At 44.7% G+C, this 26,065-nt stretch overlaps 4 protein-coding genes across 7 annotated transcripts; all 4 read right to left on the bottom strand.

The window, feature by feature from the left end:
• Positions 1–1,009: 1,009 nt before the first annotated feature.
• LOC100272897 (uncharacterized) lies at positions 1,010–7,691 on the bottom strand. The gene is made up of 2 exons (NM_001147350.1): positions 7,314–7,691; positions 1,010–1,864 (listed from the first exon to the last, which is right to left on the bottom strand). The coding sequence occupies exons 1-2, from the start codon at positions 7,589–7,591 to the stop codon at positions 1,384–1,386; spliced, it is 759 nt and encodes a 252-aa protein (NP_001140822.1). The 5' UTR covers positions 7,592–7,691; the 3' UTR covers positions 1,010–1,383.
• A 700-nt stretch (positions 7,692–8,391) lies between these two features.
• Positions 8,392–10,490, bottom strand: LOC100285574 (uncharacterized). Its single transcript, NM_001158465.2, has 3 exons — positions 10,234–10,490; positions 9,747–9,959; positions 8,392–9,670 (listed from the first exon to the last, which is right to left on the bottom strand). Exons 1-3 carry the CDS (start codon positions 10,468–10,470, stop codon positions 8,627–8,629), a joined length of 1,494 nt encoding a protein of 497 aa, NP_001151937.2. The 5' UTR covers positions 10,471–10,490; the 3' UTR covers positions 8,392–8,626.
• A 1,397-nt stretch (positions 10,491–11,887) lies between these two features.
• LOC100191654 (Fatty-acid-binding protein 2) lies at positions 11,888–16,137 on the bottom strand. Of its 2 annotated transcripts, none has more exons than XM_035967659.1 (11): positions 15,755–16,137; positions 14,510–15,088; positions 14,191–14,388; positions 13,956–14,031; positions 13,695–13,797; positions 12,966–13,034; positions 12,849–12,885; positions 12,687–12,761; positions 12,558–12,609; positions 12,427–12,471; positions 11,888–12,332 (listed from the first exon to the last, which is right to left on the bottom strand). In XM_035967659.1, exons 3-11 carry the CDS (start codon positions 14,386–14,388, stop codon positions 12,235–12,237), a joined length of 753 nt encoding a protein of 250 aa, XP_035823552.1. In that variant the 5' UTR covers positions 14,510–15,088; positions 15,755–16,137; the 3' UTR covers positions 11,888–12,234. The 2 variants fall into 2 exon arrangements, with proteins under 2 accessions (XP_035823552.1, NP_001130555.1); NM_001137083.1 differs by having other exon boundaries at positions 11,974–12,332; positions 14,191–14,398; positions 15,755–15,968.
• A 4,868-nt stretch (positions 16,138–21,005) lies between these two features.
• LOC100282335 (uncharacterized) lies at positions 21,006–26,014 on the bottom strand. Of its 3 annotated transcripts, NM_001155247.1 has the most exon segments (10): positions 21,796–22,260; positions 22,358–22,401; positions 22,636–22,707; positions 22,971–23,078; positions 23,155–23,235; positions 23,359–23,515; positions 23,677–23,794; positions 23,952–24,003; positions 24,695–24,750; positions 25,656–25,764. In NM_001155247.1, coding segments are annotated over 8 exon segments (639 nt in total). In that variant the 5' UTR covers positions 24,737–24,750; positions 25,656–25,764; the 3' UTR covers positions 21,796–22,260; positions 22,358–22,392.
• Positions 26,015–26,065: the final 51 nt, after the last annotated feature.

Below are 26,065 nucleotides of genomic sequence, written 5' to 3'. Positions count from 1 at the left end.
ATCCACCACCTAGCACTTAATTGGCATCTGTACTTTTTTTACTCGGTCTTTATTGCCAGTCTAGGATCAATGTAACGTTCTCTTTTTATTTAAATGCTTAAAGGGGGTAGAGCTCTTTATCTTAAAATCATTCTTCAATAATCAAACAAACAAAGATAAAAGGGATTGCAATAGTCAACTAAGTACCGATGAACTCAATCACTATAGTGCACCATTTATATTTGACAATGACATTGCTTCAGTCTTATGTTGGATCCATTTATGGCCCTCTTGTGCATTTTTTTTACCTGATACTTTGTGCATATTAAAAAAATAAACATGTAAATTTTATGAATCACAATTTGGATCTCAATATACTCCATATGATAGGCTACCACAATAAACTTTATGCCATCGACTTAAGGTGAAAATGATGTGACACTTAAAACTTAATAATGCATACAACATCTTAAACTTATATGATTCTATTTTAATTCTAGACTAATCTTTCAGCATTTTTAGAACAAAATAAACTTAACTTATATTTGTTAAGTGTGTCCTCAACAATTGGTTAACAGAACCGGAACGGGTTAACCTTAACCACGCGTCATTGATCGGGGCCACTTAACCATGGTTGCAGGCTTGCAGCCCCCGATCACTATAAACGTCTAGACGATAGGGCCTGTGGGATTAGGGTTTGAACATAGCTAATTGTGTTGGCTAAACCGGTGGCTCCTTAATCCCTTTTATATAGCGCTTATCGTTCTAAGGGATAAGGGATGGAGAGTATCTTTTTTTAAAAGAGACATTCTATTCGACGAGACATACTTTATTTGCTTTCACAAAAAAAAATGTTATTAATGTTTTCAATATACCAGAAATCAAGGCAGTCAGTAATGATAGAAAAAGAATAAAAAATAGAGAAACCTCATTGAAATTATGACGCTATCGTTTAGTCTTATATTTGGAGGGAGGACTAGAACGTCTCGTTAATGAAGAGATAAATAAATACATGTCAATAGAATATAATACAGACAACAAATTTTGCCTAATTCAGAACGACGAGCAAAGCAAAGGTCAATACGAGCAACATGGTTGAATTAGGCAAAGAGAAGCAGAATCCAGCATTTACAAGTCAAATAGTAACCAATGCAATAGCCACTGACTCCTTACACCAATTTGCCTAATTCATCTGTATCTTTCTCAATTCTCGGTACATCGGGTATAAGGAGAATCCCAGCTATATGAACTCGAGTTCATTCGGTGTCGCTAAGCATGCAGACATCAGCCATTGGGTTTCGCTGTCTAAAATGGACACCGGTGTTTGGGCTGACACCAAGGTTCAGGTTACATCAGATCTACCTAGTTCTTCATGCCCTTGTTCCTGATACTATTCAACTTTTGCTAATTCTTTATGCGCTTGTCCCTGGGAGTGACCAGGTCAGTTGAATCTGTCGCATCCTGCAGATCAAGCATTGATTGAGATCTCATGACAGCTGAGAACTGCTGGGGTGGACGAGGTGCAGGCGGAGAAGCAAAAACACCCATGACACTGCTGGGCCTTCTGTGCGGACGACGGGAAGATGGCTTCTGGCAGCGGTTATGTTCATCGTCGCTACCACTGTTGCTTCCTGAGCTGCTTGTGGCAGCAGGCGATATAGCCATCCTTACGCAGTTTGTGGGGCTGCCAATCGCATCATCTTCGGGGAATACCTCTTTATTCTGTGGTTTGCCCCATTTGAGACTGAATGGAAGAAGACCTTTGCGCTTCCTAGGGGATGGTCTTTCTTGCTTCGGAAGCTTTTTCAGCGGAGAAGGTACTACGGCACCTTGAAGCTTTGCAAGAGATCCAGACTTTCCATTATAGAACTTGCATACCCCTTTCCTGCCATGTGTAAGAACAATGATCAACAAAATGGAAGACTAATATAATTTTGAAATATAATTTATAAAGTCATAACCAATATAAATCTAATAATAACAATTTAAGGACTGAGCAGAGAAATGAGCAGTCCTCAGCCTGCTCACAGCGAAAAAACAGACAAAAAATAAGTTGCCAACTCCAAAACAAAGACAAATAACTAGATTTTTTAGTGCTGTAGATAACAAAATAAGATAGATGCTAACAAATTTATGTGGACTAAGAATGTCCTGTCTGTTTGATCCTGTGCTTGGGTTAATACATGTTGTCCCAACCGCACTGTGCTGGAAATCTACATGAACAAATATCTGCTTCCATTACAAGGTACAGCATTCCAGGTAGCCATAAGTGTTAAGAGCCTACACACTATATTAAGCAACTAAGGAATGTTACGATTATAGAAAAAGAAAATGAACTTTTAAGTTTATAACTTTATATGATCAAGAGCATGTGTCCTGATAGACTATAGTTGTACGAATTATCAAATATGTCCAACAATATGCTCAAAGAGATGAATGTGTTCAGGTGATTCCACACACAAACCATGAAACAAGTTTTCACAATATCACATAGTTTAACAAAACAACAAAGAATCCCTTGCCAGAGATTACATATGCATCTGCCAATCCCAGAGCTTGCAGCCTTACACAGGCCCTACCTAACCATCAGGCAGTAAGGTTTTGGAACCAAGAACAACCAAGTTATACCGGATTTACGATAGACATTGATCTGTTTCACTTGCTATGAATATGCAAAATGAATGGAAAACTACTTCCGTCAGAACGTATACAAGCAGCTCTAGTGTCTAACAGAAAAAATTTCATCACTCAAGGGCATATGTTTTGAGCACATAAAAGCTTTGATAATACCAGGAGTCTATGGGAATACAATCTGGCTATGTCGCTTAGTATTTGGACTGAACAACTAATATATTGAAATATCGAATCCAGTTTTCCACTGAACTAGTAGGACAGACCCTCGCAGTTTCACGGGCGTGTGTGGGCTAGAGGTTCGAGTATATGGCGCATGTGGGTCCAGAGTGGTCACATGACATGAAATATGACGACACTGGACACACAGACGTGGTCAAGAGGGGAGGTTCCTGGCTTAGGGTTGACCAACAAGGACGTCGGTCTTCTAAGGGGGGTAGATTGTGATATCCTGACCCCAATGGATGATGATATTCAGACCTAAGGCTTAATAAAATTAATAGAGTACTCATACCAACAAGATGTATCTTCTTTTTTGGAAGTAGACGGCCACAACAGTTTGTCAACTACAACAGCATTTGGTAAAATCACAATAAAATATAATACTAATGAAAATAATGTCACAAGAATTATATAGTGTTTTGTGCCTAGTCCAACATACTGCTCCGATTATACATCCATGTGTCATAATAAGATAACTATAAGGAACTCTACAAAAAAAGTAGACACACAATCTTCCTGTCTTAATTAGAAAGCAAAACTCTATAAGATAGAAAGAAACATAACTTTATAATGCAATTAGGCTTTATCGGAGAAATACTAGAGTAATTGATGCATGTTTTTTATCATTGATACCCACTACTCTCCTTAGAAAGCCTAAATGAAAACTTAGGTTCATATCATTGACATTGCGCAGTCAAGTAGATCACAGAGCATTTGAAGGACTAGATCAAAGTTTGCAGGCCCCACTGAACAACTAGCGCTAAAACATAAACATAGGTATCCAGCGCCTCCACTGAATTATTCGATACCAATTCTCTTTTCTCAAACACGCAGTGATCCCAATTTATTACAAGCAACACGAGAGATTCATCACAGACTTAAGCCCTGTTTGGTTTTACCCTAGTTAAACATTAGCAATGGGGTGTTTGGTTCCCAGCAAAAAGACATGAGTACCCTTTTAATTTGGTGCCAGTATTAAAAATTATGGATATCCAGATCAATCACCCAGTATTAGCTGCCATTGTCTGGGGTTAAAGAGACAAAAAGATAATAGAATCTAGGCTCTAACTAAAGTATATTTAGTCCACTAGTTGGTCTGTTTGGTACAGGATAGCTAAAGTTTATCTAGTCCACTAGTTGATCTGTTTGGTTCAAGATAGCTAAAGTTTATCTAGTCCAATAGCTGATTTGTTTGGTCGAAGATAGCTAAAGTTTAGTGAATAATGATTATCCGGGTTAATCCAAACCGGACCTTATAGGAAAGCTAAATACCTGTTGATGCCAGGCAGTTAAGGGAGCAAACTTGTCAGCGTGCCAAACGGGACACAGGCGAAGGCTGGCACAGGTGCGCTACCGGACGGACAGGACAAGGAATTGGGTCGCCGAGTCCGTAGGCCCAATTCTCTTTTTCCATCGGACAAATGGTCCATGTAAGCCCATGAGTGGCAGTAGCAGTAGTTAAGGAGAGAGGGGGAGAGAAACAAACTATCGAATATTTTGGAGAATCAATACTAACTCTGCTCCTTCCTCTGCAATTCTGTTCTTCCTCTCCTTTCTGTTCGTAGCCAGTAGAGTAGTTGTAAAAATTGGTATCGGATACTTGTGGATCTCCGGGCACGCCGTCCGTGAAGATGTTCAATGCAACGCCTCCCAGCCTGACGGAGGCGCTGGAGGCGCAGGCGAGCACCCTGGAGACGCAATCCTAGCTGCTCCAACAAATTTGTGATCGCCTAGATGCCCAGGATCTACATTGGGACGTGCTTCAACGATCGGTGGCAACCAACGCCAACGCCATCTCGGCTCTCACCACGGCGGTGGCAGCCACCGATCCGGCTTCAGTGCTCGTGGATCTCACCAGGGAGTTGAAGATGGAATTGACGTCCCAAGTGGAATAACAGGTGACCCAGTTCCAGTCCCGGTCGTGGGAGCGCATCGATGCGGTGGACAGTGCCTTGTCCACTCGTGTGGCGGCGTTGGAGCTGGTTACATCGTCGCTCGACGCCTGGAGACCCGGCATCAAACACTCGGCACGCGTGATCCAGTCATCCGTCGACTCGCTCTGTTCCGAGGTGTCCCATCTGGGATATCGCGTGGATCGTCTTCAACCACCATCGCCTACTCTTCGCCTGGTAGTGGTATCCTTGGTCCTTAAGCGTCGACGGTGGAGTGCCCGGCGGCTACCACGGTGTTCGTCGACGGCCCAAATATGCACCGCGATGTTCACCAACGTCGAGAGGACAGCCATGGGTATGTCTATGCCCATGGCCTACTCCTGTCCAATGGTACGCCTTCTGGTTTCGACCCGTTTCATCCAACTGTTCCTCCACCTTGGCATGATCGTTTCGATAGTGCTATGCATGATTCCTTTGCTCCTACACTGGGTCAATTACCTGAAGTGCCTTTTCTCACTTTTGACGGTGATAATCCCAAATTATGGCAGAAAAGATGTGCGGATTATTTTTCCATGTACTCAGTTGATCCTTGGGTTTAGATACATATAGCCACCATGCACTTTTCTGGCGCAGCGCCGCGCTGGCTGACTGGCTCCAGTCAGTAGAATATCAACTGAATCATGTCACCTGGGTCGAATTTGGCCACATGGTCGCTGAACGTTTTGGCAAGGACCAACATTAAGTGCACATTAGACACTTGTTTCATATTCGTTAGTCTAACACAGTCTCTGATTATGTCGAGCGTTTGTCTTAGCTCATCGATCAACTCTGTGCATATAATCATAATGCTCATCCTGTGTTCTATATTATTTGTTTTCTTGATGGTCTCAGAGATGATATTAAATCCGTTGTTATGCTTCAGCGCCCAAAGGATCTGGATACTGCTTTTGTTTTGGCTAAATTGCAGGAGGAGGTCGGTGATTGGCGTCGCGATTCCAGGAAGCCTGAAAGCTCCTTTCCTCACAAGGCCTTCTCCAAGACCCCTTTTCCACTGCCATTACCTCCCAAGGCATCTTCATCCAAGCAAGATGATTCTGCTCCAGTTAGCGTCTCTCAAGCTCGGTCAGCTGATGATAAGCTCGCGCCCTTGATGGCTTATCGTAAGGCCAAGGGGTTATGTTACAAGTGTGGGCTACCGTATACCAGAGGCCATCGTTGTGCAGACTCAGTTCAATTACATGTTGTGGATGAACTCTGGCAACTCTTCCAACTTCCAATCAATGAGGATGAGAGCTCTTCTGAATAACTGAATGCAATCTGTTTATCCCAGGCAGAAGTGGAGGGTGTCGCTGCCCCAAAAACAGTTCAGTTCATCGGTCAAATTCAGGGTATGGAGCTATTAGTCTTACTGGATTCAGGGAGTTCCCACTCCTTTTTAAGTGCTCAAGTGGCAGCTCATGTCCATGGCCTTACTCCTCTGCAACGACCCTTGACGGTGCAAGTAGCAAATGGGGCTCAACTGCAGTGTACTCACGAACTCACCAATGCAGTTTGGTCGCTATCAGGGTGTGACCACTTCTAGTCTGCGGGTCTTACCACTGCAGAAATAAGACTTAATTGTGGGCATGGATTGGCTTGAAAAATTCAGTCCTATGATGGTGAATTGGGCAGACAAGTGGTTGATGATTCCTTACAACGGTTCTACGGTCTAATTGTTTGGTCTCCAGTCTGCCAAGGGCCAAAATGCAGTCATTGAACTATGTAATTTGTCTGCATTGCCAGACAAGGACCAGTCGGTGTTCTCTACCTTACCAGCTGAATTACAAGCACTAGTCAGCCGATTCCATTCTGTATTTGCACTTCCTGCAGGCCTTCCTCCAGTCCGAGATTGTGATCATCTGATGTCTCTCTTGCCCGGTGCTCAACCATTTAATAGGAGGCCTTACAGATATGCACCAGCTCTGAAGACTGAAATTGAACGCCAAGTACAAGAGATGTTGTCGTCAGGCATTATTCAGCGCAGCAACAGTGAGTTTTCTTCTTCAGTCATATTGGTGAAAAAGATGGATGATTCCAAGACCAAAGACCAAAGAATCCACATTACGAGGTGACGTTCGATTATGAAGAGCACGAATGCCTAATCCCCCCAAACCACAGTGAATGCAAGACACCAGAAAGAATTGACTAGAAACGTAAATCGCAACAGTTCCCCATCTGATCACTCCGAACGAGACAAGAATGTGATGTGAACAACACCCTTGATATCCAAACCGAAGAAACAAACGGTGGACCAAAAACCAAACTAATCCGCTCGAATTACTCCAAGACCTCCCCTGCTTCAACAGAGAATCAGGAATCTGCGTATGCAACGCACATTCCCCAACTGACACCGATCAAGAACCAATCTCTTGGAATGCGTTAGCCCAACCAAACCCAAGAAATCACCAAAAATCCCTGGGAGAAACGAGATCAGCGGGATAAAGAAGAACCGCCTGTAGCCACATTACCCCCGAATCCCCCAAAGGAGTCGCGCGAATAAGCTGACAAGGCCGATCAAGATCCGTTCCCTGTGGCGAAATGGGGGCTCACCTGGAGGGCAGGGCCTCCTGGAGCGCGTCCATGGTGTCGAAAGCGGAGCCCTTGTATGAGCTCTGCACCTCGCCGTCGCCGCCCTCGACCTCCTCGCCGTCCCACTCCCACTGCGCCGCCGCCGCGGGGCTGTCGCTGTCCCGTCCCACCGAGGACGAACCGCCGCGCCCGCGCCCCGCCGCCGGCGGCGGCGAGGCCGCGTAGCCGCAGCGGGCGACGTGGCCGAACCTAGGGGCGCCGCCGCCCACCCCGCGCCCGCTCTGCAGTGCGATCGACATGGCTCGCGCTTCTCTCGCGGCCTCGCCTCACATGCAAGTTGCAACGGAAGAAGCAGCAGCAGCCTCTTGTTTCTTCCGCTATCGCTCGCCTTCGCACGCGCACGCCGCGCACGGGTACCAAAAGAATAGGGGAGGCCTAGGACCAGTTTTATATGGAGGCACGGGGCAGGGTTCGTGTGGTATTTATCTATCTTTTTTTGGGGAAAAAGGGAGTATAACTTTTGAAGGTTGTTTTTATTTTTTTCACGTTTTTTTTATTTTAAAATTTCCTTTTCTTCTTGAAATTATAATGCTACGAGTGAAGTGAAGAACAAAATGGATATGTTGTAGATGTAGGTGCATTTGACTATAAGCTTACAAAGTTGTAAATGTTGATTTATTATGAAACTAAATAAATTGTGCAATTTAGACCAAAGTGAGTACTACCTAAACCAAAAAAAAAACTCCCTTACATGCTGTATTGGATCTATCCTAAGTCAAATATCTATATTTGTAACTACCGATTTTTTAAGGAAAAAAACTTATATAGATTCATGGCATATGATTTATGTTTTTAGATTTTCTATGAAAAATACTTTCACAATATATAATTCATAGATTTTCTAAACAAAAAGTTTGTTCCGGTTAAAAAACTGAAGCGCGCGGGCGCGCACGCACACGAGCGAGCATCCGTACGTGTACATGTATCCGCGCTCGTCGGAAAAGGTGGGTGGTCCAGAACCCGGTGCACCGCTCCACGCACGCCCGTCCCCTAACAGCCAACAGAGACCTAACCCGGCCAACAAACTCACGCGAAAGTTGCGACGAGATTATTATGAGTATCATTATAATCTTGGACGTACACGTACGTACGTACAGAAACAATAGCGAGTGAGAGATTTGGATGGATCCCCGCACGCGCCCGCAGACGTCACCTAATATAATGAACAATGCGGGGGCGGCCGGAATCAATGAATCATCAGTAACGGAGTAGAAATCATATCATGTCAGGGAAGAAACGAAACAGCGGGACACACACGCACGCATGGGGATAGATCACTGCGTGGCGACGAGCTGCACGCCTCGGACGGCGAGCGCGGCGAGCGGGCCGATGGCGAGGGAGTTGATGTAGGTGCAGGGCTCGGTGTAGGAGGAGTTGCCGCGCTTGTCCACGAAGCCGTCGTTCTTGTCGGGCCCGCCGACGATGGCGCCGGTGAGCTCGTTTGGGTTGGGCTTGTCGGGCGCCATCCAGTCCCCGAAGCTGAGGCCGCAGTTGACGTCCGTGCCGGGGGGCAGCACGGGGGTGGATGCGCCGCGGTGGTGCGGCTGCGTGGGCGGGTTGGCGCCGAAGCCCACGACGTAGGAGCTGTGCCGCGGGTTGGCGCCCAGCAGGTAGTCCATCTGCTGCCGCGCGAACTCGTGCAACCGGGCCGGGGGCAGCGGCTGGTTCCCGCACAGCACCGTCTGCCCCGTCCGCAGCAGCAGGTCCGCGTACACCACCAGCAGGAACGCCGTGCTGGTCACGTACTGCGAGTTGGCGCCGTCGCGGAGGTGGATCACGCCGCCCGGGGTGATGAACACCTGGTGGAACGCCGTGTCCGGCAGCACCGCGCACACGAAGTTGTCCGCCTGCGACTTGAAGTTCTGCGCGCCGCCCGCCGAGGTCATGTTGAACTCGGCCAGCAGCACCTGCGCGCCCGGGAACTTGAGGTCCCAGCTGAACTCGGCCACGCTCGACGAGATGGCCTCGTGGGCGATGAAGTCCGCGTACACCTGCCGCCTCGTCGCCAGGTACAGCCAGGTCGCGGCCCACAGCAGCTCGTCGTTGTAGCCCGAGTAGGAGCAGTAGAAGGGGCACTCGCCGTCGTAGCTGCCCAGGTGGCTCTTGGCGAACGTGAACAGCAGCTTCGCCTTGTTCAGCAGCTTGCGCGAGTACTTCTTGTCGTCGCGGAACACCATGGACGAGGCGGCGAACGCGGCCGACGTCTCGGCGGCGATCTCCGTCCCGGGCGTCTTCGAGTCGATCTCGTACAGCGTGCGCGGCGCCTTCATGTTCTCCGGACGCACCCAGCACTGGTGGTCCAGGTTGGGATCGCCGACCTGACGATGGTACGTGTCACGATGATCGATCGTAATTAATCCAACGCGCACGGACGCCGGCCGGCCGGCCGCTCACCTGCACCCACAGCTTGTTCTTCCTGGCGGCGCATTTCAGCAGGTAGTCGGTGCCCCACTTGATGGCCTGGTGCACGTGCTTCAGCTCCTTGGTCGACTCCAGCTCGGGCTTGAATGCCAGCGCCGTCCACGCCAGCGTCGTCACCGTGAACGCCAGCGGGAGCCCGTACTTGACGTTGTCGCCGGCGTCGTAGTATCCGCCGGTGAGATCCACCTGCTCGCGTCGGTCGATCCATCCATCCATCGGCCACATAACACATTAAGCTCTTGTCAGTGCCATACCGCTATATATGGCTGCCACTGGCAGGATATATTGTATCTTTTTTTTAATCAGTTGGGAGGACATCCCATTATATGTGTCAGTTTCGCATCAGCATCCATGAGATGAACAAGGGGCGAGGACGACCAATTAATAATGTCCATGGAAATGGAAATGGAGAAAGAAGACGACGACGAACACCACCATATCTATCACCAATTCACCATACATTGGCGAGCTTGCCGTCGTCGAGCCCGGAGTCGCCGCGCCACTTTACGCGGTTGCTGCGCGGCAGCTTCCCGGAGCGCTGCGCCTCCAGGAATATGATGGTCTTGCTGAGGGCATCCTTGTAGTCGAAGCCGCAGCCGCCGGCCAGCGCCGGTTGCAGGGCGTCGCCGGCCAGCACCAGCGCCGCGAAGGCCAGGGCGACGTGGGCGCGCATGCTGCCGTGCCTCGGTGCGCGCATGGCGGAACGGAACGACGCGAGAGGCGGGTACCGGGCCCTGGGGGGATATGGGGGGACGCCACGCCAAAGGAAGGGTCGCGCTTGGATTCAGGAGGACGGGCGAGCACCCAGGCGGTTTGCGAGGTGTTCGGCCCAGAACGAAGCCAGGTGACCGTTGCTCCTGAATCGTGATGGTTAACGCTGTAGAGCCTTTCTTTGCATGCTGCCAAGTCGCCAAAATGGGACGACCTCCTAATCAAAATGCACTAAATTTGCCAGCAAAATCATTTGAGTTTTGCACAGCTCCAGCACAAATAGCAGGTAGGGACCAAAACGATCGATCAACACTATAACTATTTTTGTTTTTATTTTTTTCTCGAAAATAAAATCGAAAACGATAACTCTAAAAAACGGAAACGGCATCGATAGTTTGAGAATATTTAAAACGAAAGTTCAATATGTTATGGTCGAAATCTAAAATACGATCAATAAACATCATAACATGTATGCTTAATTGACCTAAAAATCACATAAGTCATACATCCAATAGAAATTAGTGATAGCATATAAATATTCACAAATTCAGAAGGATAAAAACATATCTCACAAACAATTAAAGCAATATCTCATGTATACAAGTGATGACAAGCATTGCACATACATACATATAGTCAGAAAGTCACAAATCGGCACCTCACAAAATAAAACTATCTAATTTAAAACACATCAATAACCATCGAAAACCCTAAAGCAATATCACACATCAAACTATGATGCATAGAACTAGTCATATGACTTAACCTAAGAAATTTTAATACAAGGTAGAAGGTCGAAAACAAAATAAGATAATGTAATACAATAACTAAACCATCATCATGTATTTAAATAAAGCATTAGCAACTCTAGTAGCATGACTACATAATCAAGATGTGAATGATGATATGACCTTTGTGTTCTTATTGTACTCCCACTACTCGATATAGTCAATATAATTGGTGTCCTCTCCTGATCCTTCTCAAGTTATTAATAAAATTATGAATATGTGTATCAGAGCAACTCCAAACTATATACATTAGATAGATCTTGATTTTTTTTAAAAAAAATAATGAAATTAATTTTATATTTTTCTAAGTTAAGATAACATTATAAAGTTTAATTTAGATTTAATATTTTTACGAAAACATTGAATTTGTTAGCGATGATAAAATGTCCAATAAAGACAGGTTTAAATACACTAGAGTTAATAGTTAGTTGCCAAAATTAGTTGATGGCATCCAAACAGTCTTGCTCCTAGTTTAGCTATTAGCTGCTTTTAGCAAATTAACTAATAGATAGTTGTTAACTTGTTGAGCTTCCCATGAACAGTACGGCAGTACCTAGCTTGCATGCACACGCCATCTATATCTAGCTTTGCTAAAATACAAGATCGGCAGATAAGTAAAACAAAAGGGAGAACCATCAATCATCTGTATGAACAAAGCTGAACCCCGTCATTTTTCACTTGGGGCACAGAAACATGCTCTTGTTGTACAACTTTTTACTGTATCATATATTTGTCGACATGATACAGCACGCCAGCCAGCCAGGAAATGGCAAAGATGCCAAACCATATGAAAGGCATGGAGGCCTTTGCCAAGCATATGCTTTATGTTTATAGCTTACAAAGACAGTCTACCACTATAAATACAATCGATCCTCTCCTGGCTTCCTTTCTGTTTATATGTCCTCTCCTTGTATAGATGAATGAAATAATTCCAGGTTCTTCGATTTAGTTTTCCCGTTTCCCTAGCATCTTCTTATGAGTCCAGCCACATTTTGCGCAATGTCTTGTTTAGTCTCCACTGAAACTGGGGGGTCACCAATATACATATCGAAGAAGGCTCCTGTTCATAAATACATGATTTAATAAGAATTAATGATTAGTAAACTCTAAAATAAATGCATAAAATACTCAGTATCTTTGACACTCTGACTTACTGCAAAGATCTTTGCTCTGGACAGTGCCAATTTGTTTGCCATCAACTGCACACGGATGTTTTTAGTCAAGACATTGTAGTGGAGACAAGAAACTAAAGCATGTGGAAAGAAATAAGCTATATGGTACTAACTTTCAGTTATTAGCTGGCCATCAGATGTTTGCCGGAAGTCAATCTTTGTACCCTGCAGTTGCATTGACTTTTAACTTCTCACACCAAATGCGCAAAGTTATGTAGCCCAGACATAACATTGAAACTTACAGCAGGTATACGAATGTCTTCACTAAAACAAGAACCAAAAGTCTTCAAGCAACCATAATCAGTATTAGGATTCATCTGGTTCAATGATGTATACATAAAAAGCTCACTTAGGCCTATATGGTTAGGAAAGGATGAAATAATTGCTGAATAAACAGCAAATACCTTTTGCAACCGGAAGCCAAGAGACTTCTCAAATGCACTGGAAAGCATGTTGAGACAAATGATTAACTTTGCATAGATACTAACATATTTGAACCAAATAAAGAAAAGAACGCTTACTCTCGAACTGTGCCAATGCTGAGACCATTGTAGCTTACTACTAGCCTAACAGTCATATCAATATTTTCCCTGGAAAAGATTGGAAGTTTGTTAGCATCATAGGCAACTAGGATGCACATAAGGGGAAAATGGCAGGAAACTTTGCAGTGTCAAATCCTATGCAGCATCAGAACCTCACGAAATAAATAGCACTATAAATGATTAAATGGTTCTCAAACAATTGCAGGCCCTGAGAAGTGTTCTATACACAACACTTTTTCCCTTTTTAATGATACCAACATTTCCTAGCATTTCTTTAAAATGTGGGCCTAAGCTGACACGAGTGTTTCCGTGTAAAGGGTTGACTGGCTAGGTAATGGCCAGAATTTTGGGAAGGTCTTTAGAGCAAGTATAATAAGGTGACATAGACCGACTGCAAGAGATGTCATGTCAGATTTATGGTGACGCGAAAAAAAGAGAAATGGAGTGAGAAAGAAAGCGGACTGGTCACTAGTAGCCAGCTAAAAGTAGACTGCTCACAAACTCCAAGACACTTTGTGAGAGGAAGAGATAAAGCAAATATTAAATATATAGCTTATATCATGAGAGGGTTATAATATAAGTAGGCTTTTAGTTGGCTATGATATGTGACATGGCAACATCATAATCCCATTATGGGTTATATTATTGAACTTGCTCTTAATAACAGAATTCGTGAAGACACATAAATGATCAATAGGCATCGCACACCTCAGAAGATCTTCATAGAAATCTGGGTGATCCTTTAACTCAGCATCTGGAATATAAGCGTACTTTGGACCCAGCTTCTTGCAGACAGAATCAGGTTGTATATCTGAGAATATGCCAATATAACATAATAAAAACTCGGCCGGTAGGGGAAAGACTGCCCCCACGGTAAGTAACCAAAAGGCAATAATTAAGCAGTAACTACCTGTTAGCAATTCACAAATCATAAATAACAGTAAACACGACAAATTTTACTTTACTCACATAATCCAAAGGCATAAAGATTCAGATTTTTGACCCTCATTATTCGCATGCTTCTAAAACCCATTCCAACAAGGACCTGCCAATTTTTAACCATCAGATACATGTATCAAGTGGAGGCAGTGTACCTAGAAGCATCAACATTATAGATAATCTGTAGAGCATGTGGTGTTCAAATATGGAGAAAAAATATTGGCCCATAAAACAAAAATTCACAGAAGCATGCTTGAAAAAGGACCTCTGTAGTCAGATTGGAATTGTCTTCGAGTACAGTGGGGAACTTGATGCCAGTTGTTGGTTCCGTTGCATCTTCTGGTAAGAGTACTCTTGGCACAGCAACACACGCACAACCTGGACGGTTTTCCTCTGAATAAGACTGTTCAGTAGGCTCTATGTTTCCACGATCTTTTCTTAGTGCCATTGACGCAGCCAGCATCTTTGGTGATCTTGTCCACGAATAAAAAAAATATTAACAAAGCAAAAAATAAAAAAGTTAAAAAACAAATGGCAAAAGTAAGTTCTGTCAGCTCAGAAAACAGCATGTGACGAACTCATACATGTTTTCAAATGGTGGAATTACAGTAGCAGCAGCCAGCATAAGGATGTTGCAGGCATGCCGCTCCTCCACCTCTGTCCACAGGCGTCCAAAAGTTGCGCTTGCAAGCCTTGCTAAAAGCACTTGTACAGCATGATCTTCTCTTAATTGTGAACCAAACTCCAGTCCAGGTAAATGCTGCAAGCAAGAGGTCACTTGCTTTATGTGTGACCGACAAGCTCTTGAACTTGAGCCTGCAGCTGCTGATAGCCTTTGGAATAACTTAGGATTCGATGCTCTAGAAAACCAGAAATAGAAAGCTCCAGCAAACTTGTTGAAACAGCTGAATGCTTCCTGAACAGCTCCACTCCCCGTAGCACATATATGCCTTGGATGTTGAAATGAACACTCAACTAAGTTTCCGACTTGCGATACCAATCGTAACCCAATATCATGAGATATTGGAGAGTCCATTGGGAACCTGGGAAGGTAACCTCCATTGTGATCAAGTTTGGAGAAAATAGACCAGTCTTTCATAATGAAATCACTTGCTTCCTTAGACGAAGTTGGGGAGTTTAATAAGAGTAAAACGTTGTGGAATCTGCCAATTGGAGCAACAAAAGCGAATCAGGACACAAAGAAGTAATATGTCAATTGCATACATGCTTACACAGATTTTCCCCCCTGGGCATACTATTTTACAGCAGAATCTGTATGTAGACCTTAGCAGCACTATTTAATCGTCTCACAAACATTTAAATGAATAAATATGAAAAGATACTAATCAAAATCGCATCAAAATTGCAATATAAAAGGTTGAGCTTCTCAAACTAGATCCTAAATTGCTCTTCTCAAACTATCTCCTGGAAAAAAAAACCGCGACCTCAAAGGTAAACAAAGCAAAACAGTGATGATCTATCTGCTATGGTGTTCTAACTCGATCAGAATTAGTGCCTCGCAAACGAGCTTGAAAGAGCACCCGAAATCTCACCCGGTTACAGAAAAACTACAAAGCCCCGAACCCCTGATCCCAAACATCCCAAATTAGCATCAGAACGCGACGATCTCGCTATTGGCCCCCAGGATTCACATTCATACAGCACCAACCCCGCAGAGGCCGCCAATCGTAGCGCCGCCCAGCCTCACCGCGCAGCACCAGGCAACCAAATGCCCAAATCTCCAAACAAACCCCACTCCTTCCACACGACCGCAACAGATCCCGCATTCGTTGCTCGGACCGCGATTCCGCAAACCAAAAGCGCCGAACCTGGCCTGGCCGTCCCCCGGGATCGCGCGGTGGCTGATGGTGACCGTCGTGCTCGTGCCGCGCCGCCTCGCGCCGGCTGCGGCGGGGATGGAGACGAGGCCTAGGGCCCCAAGCTTCCCTTCCTTGGGCGCCGCGGCGTGGCGTGGAGTGCCGGTCGCTTCCTCGCCGGATTCGGGAGCAAATCCAATTCCAAGGGAATGGGGGAGGTGAAACTAGGCCGTAAGCAAGCAGCTTGGTGGCGGTTTCGTATTAAAAACTCGGGCCGCGGCCGCGGCGTCTGCCTGCCTTCGTCGCCGCTTCGGCGCTCTCCGCCCGTGACCGTGAGGGAGGAACGGCAACCAAACCAACAACACGTTACACGTGCGTGCCTCTTCTTTATGCCTGCTCGGCATCCGCCAGACCGCCACCTAGGTATAGGGTAACAATATGCTCTAAATTTATCAATATAAGATTTAAGTATCATGTTGTATTAGAATCCGACTCTACTTTTATTTATTTTTAAAATAAAATTTATTTAGAGTATTGATATTCTGTGAAGAAGCACATCGTGATTCAATACCACCCCGCCACCAGTCCACCACTGTTATTTCTCGGGGAGGTTAACAGAATTTGCTATTTCTGACCTTGTTTTGCTGTCATAAATGGTACTATTTGTTCATAAATACTCTCTCCGTTTATAAATATATGACACTCTTGATTTTTTTTAAAAAAATTTGACCACTCGTCTTATTCAAAAAATAAATATATGACACTGTTGATTTTTTTAAAAAAAATTGATCACTCGTCTTATTTAAAAAAATATGAGTTATCATTTATTTTTTGTGATTTGTTTTATCACTTAAGATAGTTTGTGTTGACTTAAAATTTTACATTTTTAATAAATATTTTAAATAATACGAGAGGTCAAAGTTTTTGAAAAAAAAATCAACGGTGACATATATTTATGAACGGAGGTGGTACTACGCATATAATAATCTTTTCCATAACATATATATTTGGTGTTACAAGTGTTGGCACTTCTATTTATGTAAACTTAGATAAACTTAAGATGATTTAGCTGGTGCAGGGGATACGGTTCCTGGGGTCCATCGGCCAATGAGTACAGTGGGGAAATGCCATTAGCAACTAGAGCCCCGCTAGTTGAAAGGGAATTAGGCTTACACCTATTTCCTAATTGGTTTTGGTGGTTGAATTGTCCAACACAAATAATTGGACTAACTAGTTTGCTCTAGTCTAAAAGTTATACAGGTGCCAAAGGTTCACACTTAGTCAATAAAATGACCAAGAAATGGGTTCAACCAAAAGAGCAAGGGACAACCGAAGGCTGCCCTGGTCTGGCGCACCGGACTGTCCGGTGTGCCACCGGACAGTGTCCAGTGCACCAGGGGACTCCAAGCCAAACTTCGCACCTTCGGGAATTTTCAGAGGCGCTTCGCTATAATTCACCGGACTGTCCGGTGCCCCAGAGGAGAGCGACTCTGAACTCGCCAGCTCCGGATTTCTGCTCCGCTATAATTCACCGGGCATGTCCGGTGCACACCGGACTGTCCGGTGAGCCAGCGGAGCAACGGCTACTTCGCGCCAACGGTCGTCTGCAACACATTTAATGCGCGCCAGCGCGCGCAGAGGAGCAGGGCACACGCGGGTGGCACACCGGACAGCCTACATGACTTGTCCGGTGCACCACCGGACAGCCAGGCGGACCCACAAGTCAGAGCTCCAACAGTCGGAACCCAACGGCCTGGTGACGTGGCTGGCGCACCGGACAGTGTCCGGTGGCGCACCGGACTGTCCGGTGCGCCATGCGACAGCAGCGTCCACCAAACGGCTAGTTTGGTGGTTGGGGTTATAAATACCCCCAACCACCCCACATTCAAGTCATCCAAGTTTCTCAACTTCCAACCACTTACAAGAGCTCTAGCATTCAATTCTAGACACACCCAAGTGATCAAATCCTCTCCCAATTCCACAAAAGCTTTAGTGTTAAGTGAGAGAGATTTGTTGTGTTCTTTTGAGCTCTTGTGCTTGGATTGCTTTCTTTCTCATTCTTTCTTGAGATCAAACTCACTTGTAATTGAGGCAAGAGACACCAATCGTGTGGTGATCCTTGTGGGAACTTTGTGTTCCAAGTGATTGAGAAGAAAAGCTCACTCGGTCCGAGAGACCGTTTGAGAGAGGGAAAGGGTTGAAAGAGACCCGGTCTTTGTGACCACCTCAACGGGGAGTAGGTTTGCAAGAACCGAACCTCGGTAAAACAAATCCGCGTGTCACACTCTTTATTCGCCTGCGATTTGTTTTACGCCCTCTCTCTCGAACTCGTTTCTATTTCTAACGCTAACCCGGCTTGTAGTTGTGACTAATTTTGAGAATTTCAGTTTCGCCCTATTCACCCCCCCTTCTAGGCGACCTTCACTAGTCACCCGAAGGAGATAGGTAACATTTACTCTAGCGGCACCCTGCCCCGAACGAACCTCGCGGCACCAAGCCCAGGGTCGACGTGGCAGAACATGACAGGGGGGCGGGCGCGCTAAAGGAAACCGCTCGAGTGGATGCCACGTCGGGCCCGAGACCGACCCGTTATAAGTGATCGGATGCACTAACTACGTCTGGCAACAAGCCACAACGGAGGTGCTGGTCCGCCTCCCACTCATGACCTATGAACCTCTCCGGGCGCAGTGTATTCATAACCTACGAACCCTCCCGGCCTGTGGCGCACTCATGACCTATCGGACTAGTCCTGAGTGCACAGACCGCCGGCAGGGCGCAACACGACAAGACGCACCGAGCCCCAGGCTACGGAGGTCAAGGGTCGGTATAGCCCAAATGATGGGCCTTGGGCCCCACGCTGCTCGCGTCATCCACCATAAAGAATACAAGACGGACATGTGACCTCGGTGCTCACGAGCACGGGTGACTTCACCCCGAGGTAGAACAATTTGTTTTACCTTGCCCGGTTGCTCCTTCCCAAGAAAGCCACTGTCGGCCGACCCCTATCTCGGCCTATAAAGGAAGGGGTTGGCCCTCAGACAAACGGATGCACACACGCACGGATAGACCTCAGACCAGAAGACACTGAGACGAATCGACGAACAAGAGGAGCATGCACCGACGAGGACTCAGAGGCCAGAGCCCCGCCATCAAACCAAGACTTAGATAAAACTCCACTATGTAACTTTTAGTTCCACTTCCACCCCGATAAGAGACTTGAGAGCCTCTCCTCCCTCTCTTGCTTGCGTATAACCCCTACTACGAGCTTTGATCATCAATGGTGTCGGTAGCGCAAGCCGCCGGCGACTAGAAGTAGGAACATTATGCCTGAACCAGTATTGCGCCCACCGCGCGCACCGTCCGGAACCTGGAACACGCACGATAAATTTACTTATCGGAGTGAGGTTCGAAACACCGACACTGGGTTTATGAAAACTATTAAGACTTATTAAACCGGATAAAAATTATTACGTTTGCTATGAAATATGTTTTCATAATATGCATATTTTGTGTTATATGTGTTGGCACTTTTATCTATATGAAGTTAGGTAAACGTAAGATGCTTTGATTTGATATAAATTGGATGGCTTTCCTTCGAAAACACATCATATATTTAGTTTTTTGGGCATATACATCTTGTGATTTTACCATTGTTTTTTTTAACTTTGTGGTTTTATCCCTTTATTTAGAAAATGAAGCTATGTCATACTCCTAAGCTGTTACTTATAGTTGATAATGTTAAATCTGATGTGAAAAGGAAAAAAATGACCATACAATTTATTGTGATTGTACCCCCGCGTTATATTGCAAAAAGTCAAGATAGAAGGAGGATAGTTTAAACCTTCCATCTATCGTTTTTTATATTTTTTTTTATTTTTAATCAATAATTCTGGTTTTCAATACCGACATTGAGAGTGAGGGACAAACAGTAACTTCATTTTTAAAACAGAGTGATAAAATCATAGAGTGGAAAAACGGAGAGCAAAATTACAATTACAGAGCGAAGGTTATAATCATAATTGTCCTTTAGTTTTTTTGAAAAAAAAAAGAAATGTTGGGTGACTCTAATAGAATATACTTTCATTATTAATCACGTGACAAACTCGCCGTATGCGATTTGGGTTGCCACGATCACAGATGATGAATTAGCAATGGCACCGGCCGATCTTATGGGTAAATATGCTAAACAGGGGTAACGGTAATGTGTAGTATAGTGCGTGTCCACTTCATACCAGGGTCCAGATTCCAGAGCACACGCGCGCCTAGTACCAATAGTGGAAAGGTTAGCAAGCATGTCAAACACGTTGGAGGAGACCAGCTGGCCACGACTTTGCGCCTTTGCCTTTGCAAAAGGAGGGACGAACTCCTCTAGCTCTAGTCTCTAGAGACGACGCGCATGGTGGACCAGGCCATGACGACTCGGCGGCAATCCAGAACAGTCTCTCCGCATGTGGCCCAACAGTCGGCACCGATTCTTCTCGGGCCGACCGACAGCGGCCGACCGCGGACTTGAGCGCCGCGCCTGGCGCCGGAGCGCCTGACGGCCTGAGGCCTGAGGGACCCCGACGGTTTTTCATGGCCTGGACGGCGGCGCGCGCCGGCAGCTGCCTCGTGGCGCGGTGTCGTGGCGTGAGAGTGAGAGCGATGGCTCTCCCCGCCCCTAGCCACATGGAGTGCTTGCAGCGCCCACATGCCTACCACAGCAAAGGGCAGCTACGTGCGACCGACGTACTACGCATATGCGATGATATTTGATGTGATCCGCACCGGAGGGCCCGGATATAAAAGCTAAGCAATGCAATGGACCACCCCCCACCAGACTATCAGAGAGTGGACTCTATCAGGAGCCATTTGGATGCTTTTAGAGCATGTCCAACAATGCCTCAAACTAGTGCCTCAAATTGAAATATAGGGCTCTACACAGAAAAAACTACTCCAACACTGCCCTATTTCATAAATTTTTGTCAAAAAACTATAGGGCACCATCTCAAGTGCCTCAAATATACTACACCGTAGTGGGCTGCCCTATAATTTAGATTTGGGGCTTTACTGTTGGAGCGAGGTGTTTTGTTGGTGCCCTAAATTCTATAAAATATACTTATTTTTAAATTATAGGGCATTTTTATAGATCACGTTGTTGGAGATGCTCTTAGTTCGATAAAATTAGAATCCACTCAGTGAACTTGTCTTAAAATTTGATGTTTCATAACTTTTTCAAAGTTCATGTTATATATATATATGCATGCCTCGTATTCCTAGGACAGAAGATAGAAATTGATTCGATATATCAATGTTACATTTTCTACTCTACAATTTGTAGTATGCTCTTTGGTTCGCTCCATACAATAGAGTATTATAATACTCATTCATTATGACGGCACACAAATATTCAATAACATGTTGGTATATAACAATTGCATAAAAACAAATAGTACATATATGTATATCTAAATTATAATCGAACGAGGTCTTGGTGTTTTTAGAATTGGGATTATGGATACAAATGAATGTATTTCAGTTTTGTTCAGTTCTTTTTGGCGTCGCTGAAGAAGGGCCCACGAGCTGTATCGTTTTCCCTTCTTAGATTGGAAGTGGGCAAAATTCATTGAACCTAGCCCAGAGGACTCAAAAGCGGGAAGGAGGGGAATGGGAGCGCCAACAAATGCTGCAAAACAGTCGGTTTCCGTCAGGTGCGCTGTTGTCATTTTGTTTACAACATCTTCGACTTCAAGAAAGGTCTACCGAGATACAGACATACTCTCTAGTCTCTCTATCCCAAAATAAATTCATTTTAATAAATACTAATTCGGAACAGAGGGGGTATATTATATTTTCTACTACTATTTAGATTTGGATTAACTGTGGATAGTATAAGTTACCTAGGGTCCAAACTTTTTTATGGAGTAGAGTTGTTTTTTAAGTGAATCCGGATCTCATGAAGCTGTCAGAAACATGCCACACACAATTAAACAAGCAGCAGCATGTACAACTACAAGAGGCTTGCTAAGCTTAGATACTTACTGTTGGGAGGGTATTATATACATACAAAGTCATCAAAACAAATGTTCAGTGCAATGAACATATTTCAACGTATAAAGAATATGGCAGCAGTTTTATACTTTCCATAATGCCACAAGAAATCTGATGGGATCGCACAAGGTCTCATTGCTCTATAAGGGCTGGTTTGGTGGATAGGAAAATGGAGAGAATCCATGAGGCAGGAATCCTCTTATTAATTTATAAATAACAAGGGGATTCCTGCCTCAGGCCTGATGGATCCCCTGTATTTCCATGTCCAAACTAGCCCTAAAGTAAATTCCACATTGGTACAACACAACATCAAAGGATATACATAAACAACAGTGGTAAAATGTTACTCTAGCAGGACCCCTGAGAATCAGATCTAAATATTGCTGATAACAAATCGAATTGCCTACTGATGCGCTGGTAGCTCATATGAGCCAAAACTTCTGTTCTATATTGAAGGGTTCATAATCACATATATGTTTGTGTGTTGCCTGCAAAATGATTATGAAGATTCTATGAGAATCTCACTTATGGTGGCAAGAACCAGACGAAATCATTTAGGACAGGTGCAATATAGAGGGAGTATACCTATGACACCTTTATCATGTCCCTTTTAGACTGCTCTATTCAGCCTGATAGAGAAGGCAAAGTGATGAGTATATTTGTACTAGTATTTTAGATTTTTAGTCATGCAAAAATAATGGACAAAGGTTTTTAAAGGTGAACATAATTTAATGTTTGCAGACGTACATTCAAAGATGGAAAACAACATATTCAATGCAATGCAGATAGTGCTAAATCAAATATGAGATTAAGAGATCCATCTGGAAATGCTACATTTGCTCAAAAAAGTGAAACCTAATTACCTTTGGAGCATATGGGGCAAAAATGGTTTTGACGTCTTCAAACACCTCAGGAATTGGTTTTGCAGCATCAATCTAATAAAAATGAAAGTTACTATAGGTGCTAAAGTTTGCAAAAAGAAAAGGCCATCAGTTAATTGAAATGTGGACTATAATGACCATTAGCAAAGAAACACACACACACACACACAATAGATCTAAAATATACTTTGAATCTCCCGTATTTATTCTAATGTGCATCTTATTTCTGGCTTTATTTCTACTGTATAATACATCACATATTTGTGTCATCGGAGTGCAGTAGGAGTACCCCTGGCAAGATAAAAATCCATCAATACCTTTTTAACCTTGTCCCTTGAGTTGTAATGCTCAATGACAGGCAAACTTGACTCAACAAAGGTTTTGAACCTTTTTTTGATAGTTTCAATGTTATCATCAACTCTTCCCTGCAAAGAAAGTAAGAAATGTTGGAAACAAGAATTTTGTGACTAAAAACGACGATTGGTCAATGATGAAGGAAACCTGATTGCGCCCCAAGAGACGTTTCTCCATCTCTTTCTCAGAACAGTCAAAGAATAGCACAAATGCAGGAGAAATTTTGGTCTGAAGGAATGAGAAAGAATTAATAGTCTACGAATTCATTTGAGTAACTAAAAGAAAGGAGCAATAATTTCTTAAACTGGCATGAGAATCAACAAATTTTGTGTACAAAAAAGAGGGCCTTACAACATTCTCAAATGCTGCACGATTCTCCTCATTCCTTGGAAATCCGTCGATCAGGAATTTGTCATTTTCATTTTTTATCATTGCCTCCTGCAACAGCTTTATAGTCACCTCTGATGGAACAATCTTTCCCTCCTTTATCATGTTTTCAATCATGGTTCTGTGAAAAATCAAGGAGCACCATAGATAGAGAACGCACAAATGTCAAATGTGCAGCTCAACAAGACCGATCATGTGTTTTCTCTAAGAAAAAAAGATATGTCCAGAAGGAAAAGTAAATGAAAAGGATAGGTTAGCTTTCTTATAAAGGGAAAAACATACCCATTCTCAGAGCCAGATTTAATCTCTGCACGCAAAAGATCTCCAGCACTAAGATGGGTGAATCCAAAGTGTTCCACAATGTTGGCACACTGTGTGCCTTTTCCACTTCCAGGACCACCTGTGTAAATTCTTGATCAGATGCAAAACAAAATCATCTATTTGAGTTCAAAGTTGTTATAAGCTCCTTCTCTTTTATGGTAGGACACAAATAACCCAAAAATCTCTTCTATGTTAGGACACAAATAACTGAAAATTACTGAAGATAGAACATATACCTAGAACAAATACAGCTGTAACTTTCTTACCACCCAACATGTTCTCAGTGACCTGCACATAGAACACATTTCTAAGATGAACCATAGTTTATGAATAGCACAAGTTGATGATGAGGACATATCTTTAATAAAAACATGCAGGGAGCACAGTTTCCTTAAGGACATGGAGAACTATTTGATTTCAAGAAGCATGAACCAGACAGGAAAATAAGGCAACGCATACATGCTAACCAAACCAACTGAAATTTAGCTACAAAAATGCAAGGTTCAACGGCACTAACTATTGATGTAATATAAATTTAGAAACTTAGAAAGACGAAAGAGCCTCTAGCTTAATGGGGTTAAGGCTTCCGAGTAGCACCTCTAGGTCCTAGGTTCGATCCCCCCTCGGGGGCGAATTTCTGGCTTGGTTAAAAAATCCTCTCGTTGGGCCGTTGTAGAGTGGACGGTGACGGCCCGCTAGTGATGGTGGACCAGGGTTCAAGGATTTTCTCGTTCGGGACCATGTTTCGGTCTCTTCTTAATATAATACCGGGAGTGTGGTCTTTCCCTCCTGGGCAGAGTTTTTAGAAACTTCGAAAGGACTAACCATTAAACTAAAGGGTACATCAATATTAATTATATTTTGTTAATGAAAAGGTAAGATGCTGAACATTCTCAATGAACCTAGTGCTTTGCAGCAGAGCCAATTATTGGATACATAGGGGACCAGGAACTCCAAATAAATGAGTAATGCAAAGTACCTCTTCAGCCACAACTGCTGGAGCATCCACAACTGTGCCCATGGCTCAAAGTTACCCTGCAGTTTGATTACAATTGGTATTGCATCTTTGTACAACAAAATTCCAAACTTGCACATATCAAATGCAAAAAAGAGAGGGATTATTTCAGAAAAATGGGGCAAAGCAAGTAAGCAACCACTTTTGTCTACCGAGAAATACAATGTTACATAATTGGGACACCAGGCAAATTATATCAATTAGGATGTAATGTAAGGACAGATCAGCTTCTACCGATCGTCTTACGTTTGCAGCATTAGAAGTCAACCAGCTAAAAGATTGATTTGCCAGTCACCACCAAGCAATTCAAGTGCAACCCATTCCATGAATTCTATTGACGAACCCTAGACTCTTAAGAGTGCATAAGCTGCTGACTTGCCGAACTGAGAAAAAACTATAGATTTTTCAGTGCGTATTCGGTATGCGCCTCAATGAAGAAGGCATCCTAGCCGTTAACAATCAGAAGATCAAACAATCATAAGTCATAAACTGATCGGAAGTCCCCTGAGCTCGTGGCACCAGCTATTTTTGTATTGCTCTGACAAACTCCCGCCAATAGCCCGGTCCCAGCGTCACAAGGCGACAAATATCACACAGCAAGAGCACCTGACGCACCCTTCTAGAACCATAGATCACGGGGCGTCCCCTATACCCTCATTAGCGGAAGGCGAATCCAGCCCACTACCCCTAGATCCGGCTCAAAACGCCCCTTCTCTGGATCCCTACTCACCAGATACGCACCATAAACTGCGAAATCAACTCATTCAAGCCGAGATCCCCCCCCCCTCCCCTCGCCCCCCGAGCAACGCAGATCGCACCCACAAGACTCGAGGGATCATTCAACCAACCAACGATCCATGGACGGAGATGGTCGGGCGTCATAAGCGTTAGCAAAAAGAAATGGTGGCGGGGTCCGCGTCCGTACCTTTGCGGGGCGCGCGCGAGATCTGAGAGCACGGGCGAGGGCAGGAGGTAGGCGTGGAACGAATCTATGCTGGTCGCTAGGCGCGTACACTTCCCTCGGCCTTCGGGGCGGGCGGGGGAACGAGGTGGCCGTTATTAATAAGCGCGCGGGCGGGTTCCCGGGTCCGGGCGGTCTGCTTGAGGATCCAGCAACGCCGACGCGGCAACGGCAATCGGCAAGTGGTCGGTGGGGGACTGGAGTGGCGGCGTGGCGCTGCAGCGCTGCTGGTGAGTGGTGACCGCGGTCCGCGGCGCGGACCGCGGAGGGTGGAGACGGAAATTGGAAAGTGAGGAACGGAGGAGGGAGGCGGGAGTTGGGCGGAAGCGCCGAACGGGGGAAGAAGGCGTAAAACGAAAGCGACATGTTCCCTT

The sequence above is a fragment of the Zea mays genome, chromosome 5, assembly GCF_902167145.1.
Source record: "Zea mays cultivar B73 chromosome 5, Zm-B73-REFERENCE-NAM-5.0, whole genome shotgun sequence".
In the NCBI taxonomy this organism is placed as follows: Eukaryota; Viridiplantae; Streptophyta; class Magnoliopsida; order Poales; family Poaceae; genus Zea; species Zea mays.
The sequence above is the reverse complement of the archived record's forward strand: the minus strand, read 5'-3'. Positions and strand labels throughout refer to the sequence as shown.

Coding starts and splice junctions, on each gene's coding strand:
- LOC100272897 (NM_001147350.1), bottom strand. CDS start 7,591: ATGTCGATCGCACTGCAGAGCGGGCGCGGGGTGGGCGGCGGCGCCCCT. Junction 1,865..7,313: donor CAGGAGGCCCTGCCCTCCAG/GTGAGCCCCCAT, acceptor TACACATGGCAG/GAAAGGGGTATGCAAGTTCT.
- LOC100285574 (NM_001158465.2), bottom strand. CDS start 10,470: ATGCGCGCACCGAGGCACGGCAGCATGCGCGCCCACGTCGCCCTGGCC. Junction 9,960..10,233: donor ACGACGGCAAGCTCGCCAAT/GTATGGTGAATT, acceptor CGACGCGAGCAG/GTGGATCTCACCGGCGGATA. Junction 9,671..9,746: donor AGAACAAGCTGTGGGTGCAG/GTGAGCGGCCGG, acceptor TACCATCGTCAG/GTCGGCGATCCCAACCTGGA.
- LOC100282335 (XM_020553347.2), bottom strand. CDS start 24,736: ATGGGCACAGTTGTGGATGCTCCAGCAGTTGTGGCTGAAGAG. Junction 23,079..23,154: donor GTCTCTTGGGGCGCAATCAG/GTTTCCTTCATC, acceptor CTTTCTTTGCAG/GGAAGAGTTGATGATAACAT. Junction 22,708..22,970: donor CAAGGGACAAGGTTAAAAAG/GTATTGATGGAT, acceptor CATTTTTATTAG/ATTGATGCTGCAAAACCAAT.
- LOC100191654 (NM_001137083.1), bottom strand. CDS start 15,024: ATGAAAGACTGGTCTATTTTCTCCAAACTTGATCACAATGGAGGTTAC. Junction 14,032..14,190: donor ATTCCAATCTGACTACAGAG/GTCCTTTTTCAA, acceptor AAAAATTGGCAG/GTCCTTGTTGGAATGGGTTT. Junction 12,610..12,686: donor AAGACATTCGTATACCTGCT/GTAAGTTTCAAT, acceptor ATGCAACTGCAG/GGTACAAAGATTGACTTCCG.